General features: G+C 36.5%; 1 protein-coding gene across 1 annotated transcript in view; it reads left to right on the top strand.

The window, feature by feature from the left end:
• Window positions 1-13,056, top strand: part of LOC116741793 (zinc finger protein 33B-like) — an 89,649-nt gene that overhangs the window by 1,495 nt on the left and 75,098 nt on the right. The window contains 2 exon segments of the mRNA XM_032608864.1: window positions 1,045-1,103; window positions 12,904-13,030. Of these exon segments, the coding sequence (XP_032464755.1) occupies window positions 1,089-1,103; window positions 12,904-13,030 (142 nt within the window). The 5' untranslated portion in view covers window positions 1,045-1,088.

Genomic DNA, 13,056 nt, shown 5'->3' with positions numbered 1-13,056 from the left:
GCACTCTCTATTTTTCACTCACTCATCCCAGATTCTGAGCTCTTAGCACAGTGAATCTGGCATCTAAAAATACGCTGATGATTTTCTTATACAAAACAGTATAAGAAGAACTTTCTGTTTGTCTTGTTAAAAGTTGGGAAAAATTGGTCCTGAAGGTGTAAATGAATTTCCCTGGCTTTGTGTTAGTGGCAGAGCCAAGAGTAGATGTTGAGTCTCCTGATACCCAGGCCGGTTGCTGCTGCATCATCATTGGTAAAATGTTTCTTAAAAGGCAGTCTTTTGAGGATCTATATATACTTTTTTGTATTTTTTTTTTACTTTTATCCATATTAAAAAAATTTTTTTAATTAGTTGATTTTTAAAATTGAAGTATCATTGATTTACAGTGTTTCAGGGGTACAGCAAAGTGATTCAGTTACACATACATATATTCTTTTTCAGATTCTTTTCCATTATAGATTATTACGAGATACTGAATAGCTTTATATATATAACTATATTTTATAGTTCCCTGTGCTATACAGTAGGTCCTTGTTGTTTATCTATACACATACTTTAGAAAAACACTTAAAAAGTAGCCTTGAAGTGCCTCCTTCCCTTTTTCTGTAGCTTTGGGTGAATTCTCTACCTCAAGCAGTAAATAAGAAAATATATGTGTACATTACAACATTTGCTGTATATCTTAATGAAAGCTTAGTGTTCCTTCATTTAGGGTATTGTTATTTGACCAATTTCCTTGTAATTTTTAAATTTTTTTGAAATAAAGGGGTACATATATTGTTTTAAAAAAAGTAGAAAATAATTACATTCACCCAGTGAAAAATTGCATACCCAAACTCTGCATGACCATATCACAGTCACACATAGACATGTGAGTACTTTTTTTCATATGTCCCTTCCTGCCCCTTCTCCAGGATGAAAAGGATATTCTCCCACATAGAAGCATTTTACCCAGGCTAGTTTTGTAGCCATTTAAATAGGCAAATCCAGGAGTTGCAGGCAGTCTATATCTCTAATGACTTTATTCCTCTCTTTCTATCCCAGCTATACCTTCAGAGATTTCAACATTTTTCCAAGACCAGCATAATATGAAGAAATCTTATGTGAGTTGTTAAAGTCTTTCTACACTGTTTAACAATGTATTTTATGAGGTTAATGACTCCTATACTTGAAATGGAAAAGTAGAAATAGATAAAATGAAACTGAGGGAAACAGCATAGCATAATGGTTCTCAAACTTTAATGTGCATTAAAATCACCTGGAAAGTTTGCAAAACATGGAATGGGGCCTGAGATTGCAGGTGATGGTGATATTGAGGTCTACAGGCCAGTAGCATTGGAATAGCAGGTCACTAGAGCAGAACTGGCAAGGAGACACATACACACAGATCATAAGAAATTATGTGGTTACCAAATTCAAGCTGCAAATATTTATTTATTTATTTAAAAATTAATTTTTATTGGAGTATAGTTGCTTTATGATGTTGTGTTCATTTCTACAGTACAGCGAAGTGAATCAGCTATATGTATACCTATATCCCCTCTTATTTTTTGGATTTCCTTCCCATTTAGGTCACCACAGAGCATTGAGTAGAGTTCCCTGAGCTATAGAGTAGGTTCTCATTAAAGCTGCAAATATTTCTGACCATTCTGGTAGTCATGGCCAAAAAAAAGACTATGTTACATGGCTTTTATTGATCATGTGAATAAAGCTGCCTGATTCCTTTTGGAGCCAAAAGATTTTCTGACATTGAAAGCTGAAAGAAGAAAAAAAAAAACCTTTTGTTTCTTTTCCTGTAAATGATGAACAACCTTTTGGTGGCAACCATGAAATAAATGCCTGTAATTATTCTTCCGTGGATGCAAAAGATGGTACCAAGCAAAACCCAGTTAATGAGATTTTTCAGGAGGCCATATTACTGATGCTCATGTAGACAGCTTTCTGATGGTCTTGGGTTTTTTGGGGGGGCCCACCCCTGCATAAAACTAGAACATCTACAGAATAAATTGACTGCATGTCCTTAAAATAAATTTCTAAAATTCTTTGTCTTGCTCAGTATGTAGAGTGTTCAGTTAAGAGAAGATTTTCTGGCAGGTGTTTCTGCACCTAATTACATTTCAATCTGCTTCATGCAGAATGGATTCTGCCTCATCATTTGCTGGAATTTGGTCAGTGAAAGTCACCAATAATATATATTGTTTAAGTACACGTAAACAATTAACCATTTTAAAGTGTACATTTCAGTGGCGTTTAATACATTCACAGTATCATGCAACCATCATCACTATCTAGTTCCAGAATATTTCCATCATCCCAAAATAAAACCTAATACCCTTTAAAGTCATTCTCTATTCCCCTTTTACCGCAGTCCCTGGCAACTACTAATTTACTTTCTGACTCTAAGAACTTGCCTCTTGTAGATATTTTACATAAATGTAATTATACAGTATGTGTTTTTTGTGTCTTTCATTTAGTATGTTTTTGAATTTTATCCATATTGCAGCATGTATCAGACTTCATTCCTTTCCCACCCCCCAGCTTTATTAAGGTATAATTGACAAAATTGTAAGATATTTAAAGTACATATCATGACAATTTGATATACATATATGTTATGAAAGGATTCCTCCCATCTAGTAAATTAACACATCCACCACCTCACATATTTTTCTCTTTTTTTGTGAGACATTTAAGTTCTCCGCAGATTTCAATTATACAATCAATACAATGTTATCAGTGTAGTTACCATGTTATACATTAGATCCTCAGACGTTTTTCACTTTATAGCTGAAAATCTGTACCCTATTACCAAGATTTCATATCTTTTCATGACTCAATATTCCACTGTATGGAGGTACCACATTTTGTTTATGCAGGTATCAATTGATGGACATCTTTGTTGTTTCCACCTTACAGCTATTGTGAATAGGGCCACCGTCAACATTTGTGCACATTTTTGTTTGAAAACCTGTTTTCTGCCTGTATCACTGCATCTTTTCCAGTCTTGAATAGTCTCATTAAATAATTGTATTTCATTAAAAAAAAAGAAAACCTGTTTTCAATTATGGGTATATACCTAGAAGTGGAAATGCTGGGTCCTATGTTAATTATTTTTAACGTAATGAGGAACCACCAAACTTTTTCACAGTGGCTGCACAATTTTACATTTTCACCAGCAATATATGAGAGTTCCAGTTTTTCCTCATCCTCAGCAACACTTGTTAACGTCTGTATTTTTTTATTATAGCCATCCTAGTGTGTGCGAAGTCGTATCTCATTGTGGTTTTGATTTGCTTTTCCCTAATGACAAATGAGCACCATTTTGTGTGCTTCTTGGACATTTCTATAACTACTTTGCAGACATATTTATTCGTGTCCTTTGTCCATTTTTAAATTGGGTTGTTTATTATAAGAGTATTTCGGGTACTAGGCTTCTATCAGTTATATGATTTTCAAATATTTCCTCCCATTCTTTGAGTTGTCTTTTCATTCTTTTGATAGTATATACTTTGAATCAAAAAGGGTTTTAATTTTTTTAAATAAATTAGTTTAGTGGTGCTTGATTCTTTTTTTATAAATTTATTTTATTTATTTTATATTTGGCTGCGTTGGGTCTTTGTTGCTGCGAGCGGGCTTTCTCTAGTTGCAGCGAGCGGGGGCTACCCTTCGTTGCAGTGGGTGGGCTTCTCATTGCAGTGGCTTCTCTTGTTGTGGAGCACAGGCTCTAGGCACGCAGGCTTCAGTAGTTGTGGCTCGCGGGCTCAGTAGTTGCGGCTCGGATCTAGAATGCAGGCTCAGTAGTTGTGGCTCACGGGCTTAGTTGCTCCATGGCATGTGGGATCTTCCCAGACCAGGGTTCAAACCTGTGTCCCCTGTATTGGCAGGAGGATTCTTAACCACTGCACCACCAGGAAAGCCCAAGGGTTTTAATTTTGATGAAGTTTGGTTTATCTATTTTTCTTCTGTTGTATGTGCTTTTGATGTCATATCTAAGAACTCATTGCCAAACCAAGATCATGAAGATTTACCGTGTTTTCTCCTAAGAGTGTTACAGTTTTAGCTCTTACATTTAGGTCTTTGATCTATTTTGAGTTAATTTTTGCGTATATAACATGAGGAAGGGGTCCAGTTTCATATATTTGTATGTGGATATCCAGTTGTCCCAACACCGTTTGTTGAAGAGACTGTTTTTTTCACGTTGAGTAGTCTTGGTACTCTTGATGAGAAATAGTTCACCAGAGATGTGTAGGTTTTTTCCCAGATTTTCAGTTCTGTTCACTTGATCTATATGTGTACCCTTATGCCAGTTCCATACTGTTTTGATTGTCTAGCTTTGTGGCAAGTTTTGAAGTCAGAACACATGAGTCCTCTGATTTGTTCTTCTTTGTCAAGGTTGTTTTGGCTATTCGAGGTTCCTTGCAATTCCACGTGAATATAAAGATCATGTCCATTTCTGCAAAAAAGGTTGTTGGATTTTTCATCGAATTTGTGGAACACTGGGGAGTCTTCTTATCTTGACTATATTAAGTATTTTATCCCATGAACAAGGAGTGTCCTTCCATTATTTAGGTCTTTAATTTTTTTCAGCAAAGTTTTGTAGTTTTCAGTGTATACAAGTCTTGGACCTCCTTGGTTAACTCTGTTCCAAAGTATTTTATTCTTTTTGATGGTATTGTAAGTACAGTTGTTTTCTTAATTTACTTTTGGATTGTTCATTAAACTGATATTTTGTGTGTTAATCTTGTGTTCTACAATTTTATTGAATTTATTAGCTCTAATAATTTTTTGATGGATATTTTAGGATTTTCTGTGTGTAAGATCATGTCATCTAAAGACAGAGATAGTTTTACTTCACTGTTTCTAATTTGGATGGCTTTATTTCTTTTTATTGCCTGGTTTCTCTGGCTGGGACTTCTTTTACAGTGTTGAATAGAAGTGACCAAGGTGGGTATTCTTGTCTTGTTCCGCATTTTAGTGGGAAAGCTTTCAGTCTTTTACCATTAAATACTAGCTATGGGTTTTTCGTAAAAGCCTTTTTATCAGGTTGGGAAGTTCACTTCTATTCCTAGTTTATTGAGTGATTTTATCCTGAAAAGGTTTTGGATGTAGTCAAGTGCTTTTTCTGCTTCACTTGAGCATCATATGGGGATTTTTCATCTTCATTTGGTATATTAAATTGATTTTCTCATGTTGAACTGCTCTTGCATTCCTGGTATAAATTCTACTTCATCATGATTCATGATCTGTTTATTTATTTGTTTGTTTATTCATTCATTCATAATGCACCACGCAGCTTGTGGGATCTTAGTTTCCCGACCAGGGATGGAACCCTTGCCCCCAGCAGTGGAAGTGTGGAGTCCTAATCACTGAACCGCCAGGGAATTACCCATGATCCTTTTAATATGTTGTTTGGACTCAATTTTATAGTATTTTGTTGAGGATATTACATTTATATTCATAAGGAATATTGGCCTGTAATTTCATTTTATTGTGATGCCTTTATCTAACTTAGATATTAGGGTAATTAATGCTGGCCTCATTGAATTAGTTAAGAAGTACAGTTTACCCTTGAACTACACAGGTTTAAACTGCATGGGTCCTCTTATATGCAGAGTTTTTTCAATACTAGATATTACAGTACTACACAATCCATGGATGGTTAAATCTGCAGGTGCAGAACCGCAGATAAGGAGGGATAGCTCTGAAGTTATACTCGGATTTTCAACCACACTGAGGTCATCACCCCTAACCCCTGCATTTTTCAGGGGTCTGAAAAACGTTTTTCAGGGTTTTTCTTCCTCTTTTTGGAAGAGTTTGGGAAGGATTAGTGTTAATTCTTCTTTAAATGTTTGTTAAAATTCAGCAGTGAAGTCATCTGGTTCTGGACTTTTCTTTGTTGAAAAGTTTTTGATTACTGATTTGATCTCTTTGCTTGCTATTCACATTTTGTATTTCTTCCTGAATCAGTTGGTTATTTGTGTTTCTAGGAATTTATTCATTTAATCTAAGTTTCTAATTTTTTGACGTAAATTGTTTTTAGTATTGTCTTATAACCCTCTTTATTTCTGTTAGGTTGGTAGTAATGTCTCCATTTCTGATTTTAATATTTTGAGTCTTTTTTACTTTGTCAGTCTAGCTAGAGGTTTGTCAGTTTTGTTGATTGCTTTTTAGAGAAGCACTTTTGGTTTTGTTCATTCTATTTTTTTCCCCCACTTATTTGTCTCTCCTCTAATCTTTATTATTTCCTTCCTCCTGTCAGAGACAAAGACCAAAATATATCTATATTCCTTACTGTATCACAGTATCAGAAGGATAGAGACAAACAGGGAGAACACCATGTGATGACAGAAGAGATTGGAGTAATGCAGCTTCAATCCAGAGAATGTCAAGTATTGCTGGCCACCATCAGAAATAAGGGGGAGGCAAGGAAAGTTTCTGTCTAGAGTCCCAGAGGGAGCATGGCCTTGCTAACACCTTGCTTTTGGACGTCTAGACTCTAGAACTATGAGAGGATAAATTTCTCATTACAAACCACCAGTTTGTGGGAATTTGTCATAGCAACCCTAGGGATCTAATCCATGTGGCATAGATTTGTAATTATTGTTTTATGCTTTTGTCTTTTAAGTTAGATAGAGAAAAAAAGGAGTTATTAACCAAAAATATAATAATATTGGCTTTCACATATACCTTTATAGTTTTTAAAATTATTTATTTGTTTGTTTGTTTATTTATTTATTTTATTTATTTATTTTGGCTGTGCCGGGTCTTAGTTGCAGCATGTGGGCATGCGGGACCTTTAGTGGTGTCATGTGGACTTCTTAGTTGCGGCATGTGGACTCTTAGTTGCAGCATGTATGTGGGATCTAGTTCCCCAACCAAGGATCAAACCTGAGCTCCCTGCATTGGGAGCGCAGAGTCTTACCCACTGGACCACCAGGGAAGTCCCTACCTTTATAGTTTAATGGTGTTCTTTATTTCTTTAACTAGCTTTGAGTTAGTGTCTTCCATTCATTTTATCCTGAAGGATTCTTTAGGTTTTCTTGAAGGACAAGTCTATTAGCAACAAACTCCCTTGGCTTTTGTTTATCTGAGAATGGCTTAATTTCTCTTTGTTTGGAAGAACAGTATTTTTGAATATAGACTTCTTCATTGAAAGTTTTTCTTTCAGCACTTTAATATGCATGCCACTGCCTCTTGTTCTCCATGGTTCTGATGAGAAATTGAATATTCCTTTTCAGGATCTTCTGTACATGATGAGTCACTTCTCTCTTATTTCTTTCAAGATTCTCTTTATCTTTGACAATTGATTATACTGTGTTTTAGTGGGTCTCTTTGTGTGTATCTTACTTGAAGTTCCTTGAGCTTTTTGGATGTGTAGGTTCATGTCTTTCATCAACTTTGGGAGGTTTTCGGCTTTTATTTTTTCAAATATTTTTTCTGTCTTTTACTTTCCTTCTGGTACTCCCAATATGCAAATGTTGGTGTGCTTGACAGTGTCCCACAGGTCTCTTAGGCTCTGTTTATCTTTCTTTATTCTTTTTTCTTTCTCAAACTGTATAATTTCAGTTTACCTATCTTCTAGTTTGCTGATTCTTTTTTCCATCTGTTCACATCTGATGTTGAACCCTCTACTGAAGTTTTTATTTCAATTTTTGTACTTTTCAACTTCAGGATTTCTATTTGTTGATATTCTCTTTGGTGGAACATCATTCTTCTGGTTTCCTTTAATTTCCCCCCCCATGGTTCCTTTATTCCTTTAACCTTATTTAAGACAATTGATTTATAATCTTTGTTTAGTAAATCCAAAGATTAGGCCTCCTCAGGGAAGGTGTCTGAATTTTTTTCTTGTGAAAGGGCTATACTTTCTCATTTAAATGCCTTATAATTTTTTGGTGAAACTGGACATTTTGAATATTATAATGTGTTAATTCAGAGATCAGATCTCCTCCCCAACCCTCAGAGTTGTTACTGTTGTGTGAGGCATGGTTTTTTGTTTGTTTCATAAATGTCTAAACTATTTTTGTAAAGACTGTCTTCTTTGTTGCATGTCATTACTGAAATCTCTGTCCCATTTACATAGTGCTCAACTAGTGATTTAACAGAGATTTCCTTAAGTGCCTGGAGTCAACAAAACTAAAAATCTCCCCAGTCCTTACTGTAGGGTTTGTGTGTATTGGAGCATATCCTCAACACCACACTGGGCAGTTTAAAACTCTTCCCTCACCCTCACTTCTTATTTGTACAGAGCTTGATAGTCACCCAGAGTTGAGAGCTTAGGATTTTGTCATGTCTTTTTTGAACACGTGCCTCATCCTAGATATGTGTGGGTCTTCTAGATTTCCAGGACTATATGGAAACTTTTCAAAGCCCCAAAGTATTTCACTCCCCAGCTTTTCTTCACAGACTTTTTTGACATATCTTTTGTTTGCTCCAGCTGACGTCCTTTGCCCCAGTGGCAGCAGCTGGTTCATTTGCCTTTAAATGTTTTCAGTAAATGCCCTTCATGTAGTCATTTCTCTGATGTGAGACGTTCTGAGCATTCTGCTGTAGTCTTTTCAGGTCTCCACCAGACAGTTCAAAACAAACAACCCCAATTGTTGAGAAACAACTCCATTCTGCTCTCTCTGGCACCAGGAATCTACACCAAGAATATTGGAGTCCATCTTCAAGACCAAATGTTACTGGTTGAACTGTCTCCTGAAAATTTATATGTTAAAGTCCTAATCATTGATATCTCAGAATATGATCTTACTGGGAGAAAGGGTCTTTACAGAGGTAGTCAGGTTAAAGTGAGGTCATTAGAGTGGGCGCTAATCCAATACTAGTGTCCTTATAAAAGGGAAATTTGGACACAGAACTACATATAGCAGGAAGACGTTGTAGAGTTACAGGGAGAAGACAGCCATCTGAAAGCCAAGGAGAAAGGCTTTGAATAGATTCTTATCTCACAGCCCTCAGAAGGAACCAGCCCTGCTGACATCTTAATCTTGGACTTCTAGCCTCCAGATCTGTGAGATAATAAACTTATGTTGTTTAAGCCACTCAGTCTGTATACTTTGTTATGGCAACTGTAGCAAGCTAATACAGCCTGAGAGGGTGAGATGAAGCAAGGGTAAGTTAAAACAACACAAGATCCCTCCTACCAGGTTTCAGTTGCATTTTTCTTGATTAATCATTCTCTTGATTGTTGTAACCTTTGTCTATTTTCCAGAGTTCTACTAAAGTTGATTCTGATCGTTTTTGCCAGGTTTTTATGTGTTCCTTTGGAGGGATGTGGCCCTGAGAGTTCTGTGCTCTGCTGTTTTCCCTGGTCAGAGTCTGTTACCAATGATATGTTGCAGTTTTGGAGTTACTTGACCTCTCTGCATCATTTGACCTCACTGCCTGCTCTTCTGCACAGCCTCTACTAGCAGCTCCTATAACTTCATACAGCCCTCCTTCTACCCCTCTAGTGATGTCTCCTTCAGAACAATTAAGGACTTTGACTCCTGGCAATTAATGTATCCCTGTATATTAGTTTCCTGTTACAGCTGTAACAAATTGCCACAGATTTAATGGTTTAAACCAATACAAAGTTAGAGGGAAGTCCAAATTAATCTTACAAGGTGATGACAGGACTTGTACCTTCTGGGCTCTGGTGGGAGAATCTGTTTCCTTGCTTTTTTCAGCTGTTATGGCACCTTCCTCCATTTTCAAGGCATATCACATCAGTCTCAGTTAACTCTTTATATTGCCTTCTCCTCTTCTGTAGTCACATCTCTTTCTGGCTCCTTCTTATTTATTAGGACACTTTTGATTATCCTTAGCATCCACCTGGATAATCCAGGATGCTCTCTTTTCAGGATTCTTAGCTAATCACATCTACAAAGGCCCTCTTGCCGTATACAGTAATATTCACATGTTCCAGGATTAGGACATGAATATCCTTAGGCCATTATTCAGCCTCCCACATCTGGGTTTTCATCCTTGACTCACTGTTCATATACATGTTTATACATTAATTTCTCATTCTATTTGTGTAACTAGACAGAAATGTATGTATCATGGAAGAATATATATTTTGTTTTATATGCTTCTTAGAATTATGTCAGTTATCTCATTTGATATGTAGGTTACTGTACCTCCGATTTAAAAATTTTAATATTGTACTTAAGATTGGTCCAAATTTTTAATGTCATATAATATTTTATTATGAGACCATACCACATTTTAGTTTTCCATTTCTTTACTGAGAGACGCTTGCCATTTCCATTTTTCATTGTCATGTATAATACAGGTGTACCTTGTTTTATTGTGCTTTGCTTTACTGCACTTCACAGATACTGTATTTTTTTTACAAATTGAAGGTTTGTGGTAAATCTGCATCGAGTCTTTTGGCACATTGTTCCAAAAGCATTTGCTCACTTCTTGTCTGTGGTCATATTTTGGTAATTTTCACAATATTTCAAACTTTTTCATTATTATTATATTTGTTATGGTGATCTGTGATCAGTGATCTTTGATGTTACTATTGTAATTGTTTTGGGGCACCACAAACCACACCCATATAAGATAGTGAACTTAAATGTATCTGTTTCGACTGCTCCACCAACCAGCTGTTCCCCAGTCTCTTTCCCTCTCCTTGGGCCTCTGTATTCCCTGAGACACAACAGTATTGAAATTAGGCAAACTAATAACTCTACAATGGCCTTTAAGTGTTCAAGTGAAAGGAAGAATCGCACATCTCTCACTTTAAATCAAAAGCTAGATTAAACTTAGTGAGGAAAGCATGCCGAAAGCCTAGATAGACCAAAAGCTAGGCCTCTTGCACCAAACTGTTAGTCAAGTTGTGAATGCAAAGGAAAAGTTCTTGAAGGAAATTAAAAGTGCTACTCCAGTAAACACACAAATGATAAGAAAGTGAAACAGCCTTATTGCTGATATGGAGAAAGTTTTAGTGGTCTGGATAGAAAATGAAAGCAGCTACAACATTTCCTTAACCAAAGCCTAATCCAGAGCAAGGACCTAATTCTCTTTTCTTCAATTCCATGTAAGGCTGAGAGAGGTGAGGAAAGCTGCAGAAGAAACATCTGAAGCTAGCAGAGGCTGGTTCATGAGGTTTAAGGAAAGAAGACGTCTCCATAATATCAAAGTGCAAGGTGAAGCAGCAAGTGCTGATGTAGAAACTATAGCAAGTTATCTAGAAGATCTAGCTAAGATAATTAGTGAAGGTGGCTACACTAAACAACAGATTTTCAATGTAGACAAAGCAGCCTTAAATTGGAAGAACATACCATCTAGGACTTGCATGGCTAGAGAGGAGAAGTCAATGCCTGGCTTCAAAGGACAGGCTGATTCTCTTGTTAGGGGCTAATGCAGCTGTTGACTTTAAGTTGAAGCCAATGCTCATTTACCATTTGCAAAGTCCTAGGACCCTTAAGAATTATGCTAAATCTGCTCTGCCTGTGCTCTATAAATGGAACAACAGAGCCCGGATGACAGCACATCAGTTTATAACATGGTTTGATGAATATTCTAAGCCTAGTATTGAGACTTACTGCTCAGAAAAAAAGATTCCTTTCAGAATACTACTGTTCATTGACAGTGCACCTGGTCACCCAAGAGCTCTGATGGAGAGGTACAATGAGATTAATAATGTTTTCATGCCTGATAACACAGCGTCTGCAGCCCATGGGTCAAGGAGTGATTTTGATGTTCAAGTCTTGTTATTTAAAAAATACATTTCATAACACTATAGCTGTCATAGACAGTGATTTCTCTGATGGATCTGGCAAAGTAAAAACCTGGAAAGGATTCACCATTCTAGAAGCCATTAGGAATGTTTGTGATTCATCGGAAGAGGTCTACGTATCAACATTAACAGGCATTTTGAAGAAGCTGATTTCAGCCATCATGGATGACTTGGAGGAGTTTGAGACTTCAGTGGAGGAAGTAATTGCAGGTATGGTAGAAATAGCAAGAGAACTACAACTAGAAGTGGAGCCTGAAGATATTACTGAATTACTCCAATCTCTTGATAAAACTTTAACGGTTGAGGAGTTGCTCCTTCTAGATGAGCAAAGAAAGGGGTTTCTTGAGATAGAATCTACTCTTAGTGACGATTGTATGAGACTGTTCAGTTATGGGAAGAAAATACTCAGATGCCTACCTACATTTTTTTAATCTAAAAAAATAAGAATGAAATTTTATATATAGATTGACAATATAAGTTTACAATTTATAAATAAATAAGTTTCCCAGAAGGAAGAGTAAGCAGATATTTTGGACACCCCTATTCTACAGGAGTTATATCCAAAAGTATTCAATAACTCACTCCCTGAATAACTCCATAGCTCTTTATCTTATCATAGTCCCAAATGGTACTCTCTTATGTGCTAATTGCTTTTCCTTTAACTACTATTCTTAGAGGTATCCATGGTTATGCTGTTGCCCCAGGTTCATGAATGTTACTCTAATGTTGTTTAACCACTCAGAATTTTACCTCCTCAGTGAAACCCACCCTAATAGCAGGAATAGAACTTTTGTCCCCTTTGAAACCGCAATCAACTTTGCTCATCTTTTCACAATAGTAACATCTTATTGTAGTTATATGCTTGTATATTTGTCTGTTTTTCAGATTATATGCTTCTTGATAACAGTAACATTGCTTTGTCTTCAGATTCCCCCAAAATAGGATAGTTTTTATGGCATGCAAGCATCAATAACATATTAATAACTGGAGGGAATTAGTAGGGAATATCTGTTAGGATTTCTCCCTCTCCAACCAAGTACAGTGCAGAAGTAGACATCCCAAAACGTATTCTGATTGACTCTGAATAGTGAACAGTATAGCCATTCTCATGTAGCTTCTCCATGTCTTTCAATTCTGATTACTTAAATTTGAGCACAAATGTGCTATTTCAGGAATCCTTATCATTTGAGGATGTGACTTTGGACTTCACCCAGGAGGAGTGGCAGCAGCTGGACCCTGCTCAGAGGACACTGTACAGGGATGTGATGCTGGAGAACTATAGTCACCTCGTCTCAGTGGGTAGGGATTGTTTTCCATGTCGATTC

Source organism: Phocoena sinus, chromosome 16 (assembly GCF_008692025.1).
Source record: "Phocoena sinus isolate mPhoSin1 chromosome 16, mPhoSin1.pri, whole genome shotgun sequence".
Lineage (NCBI taxonomy): Eukaryota > Metazoa > Chordata > Mammalia > Artiodactyla > Phocoenidae > Phocoena > Phocoena sinus.
The sequence above is the reverse complement of the archived record's forward strand: the minus strand, read 5'-3'. Positions and strand labels throughout refer to the sequence as shown.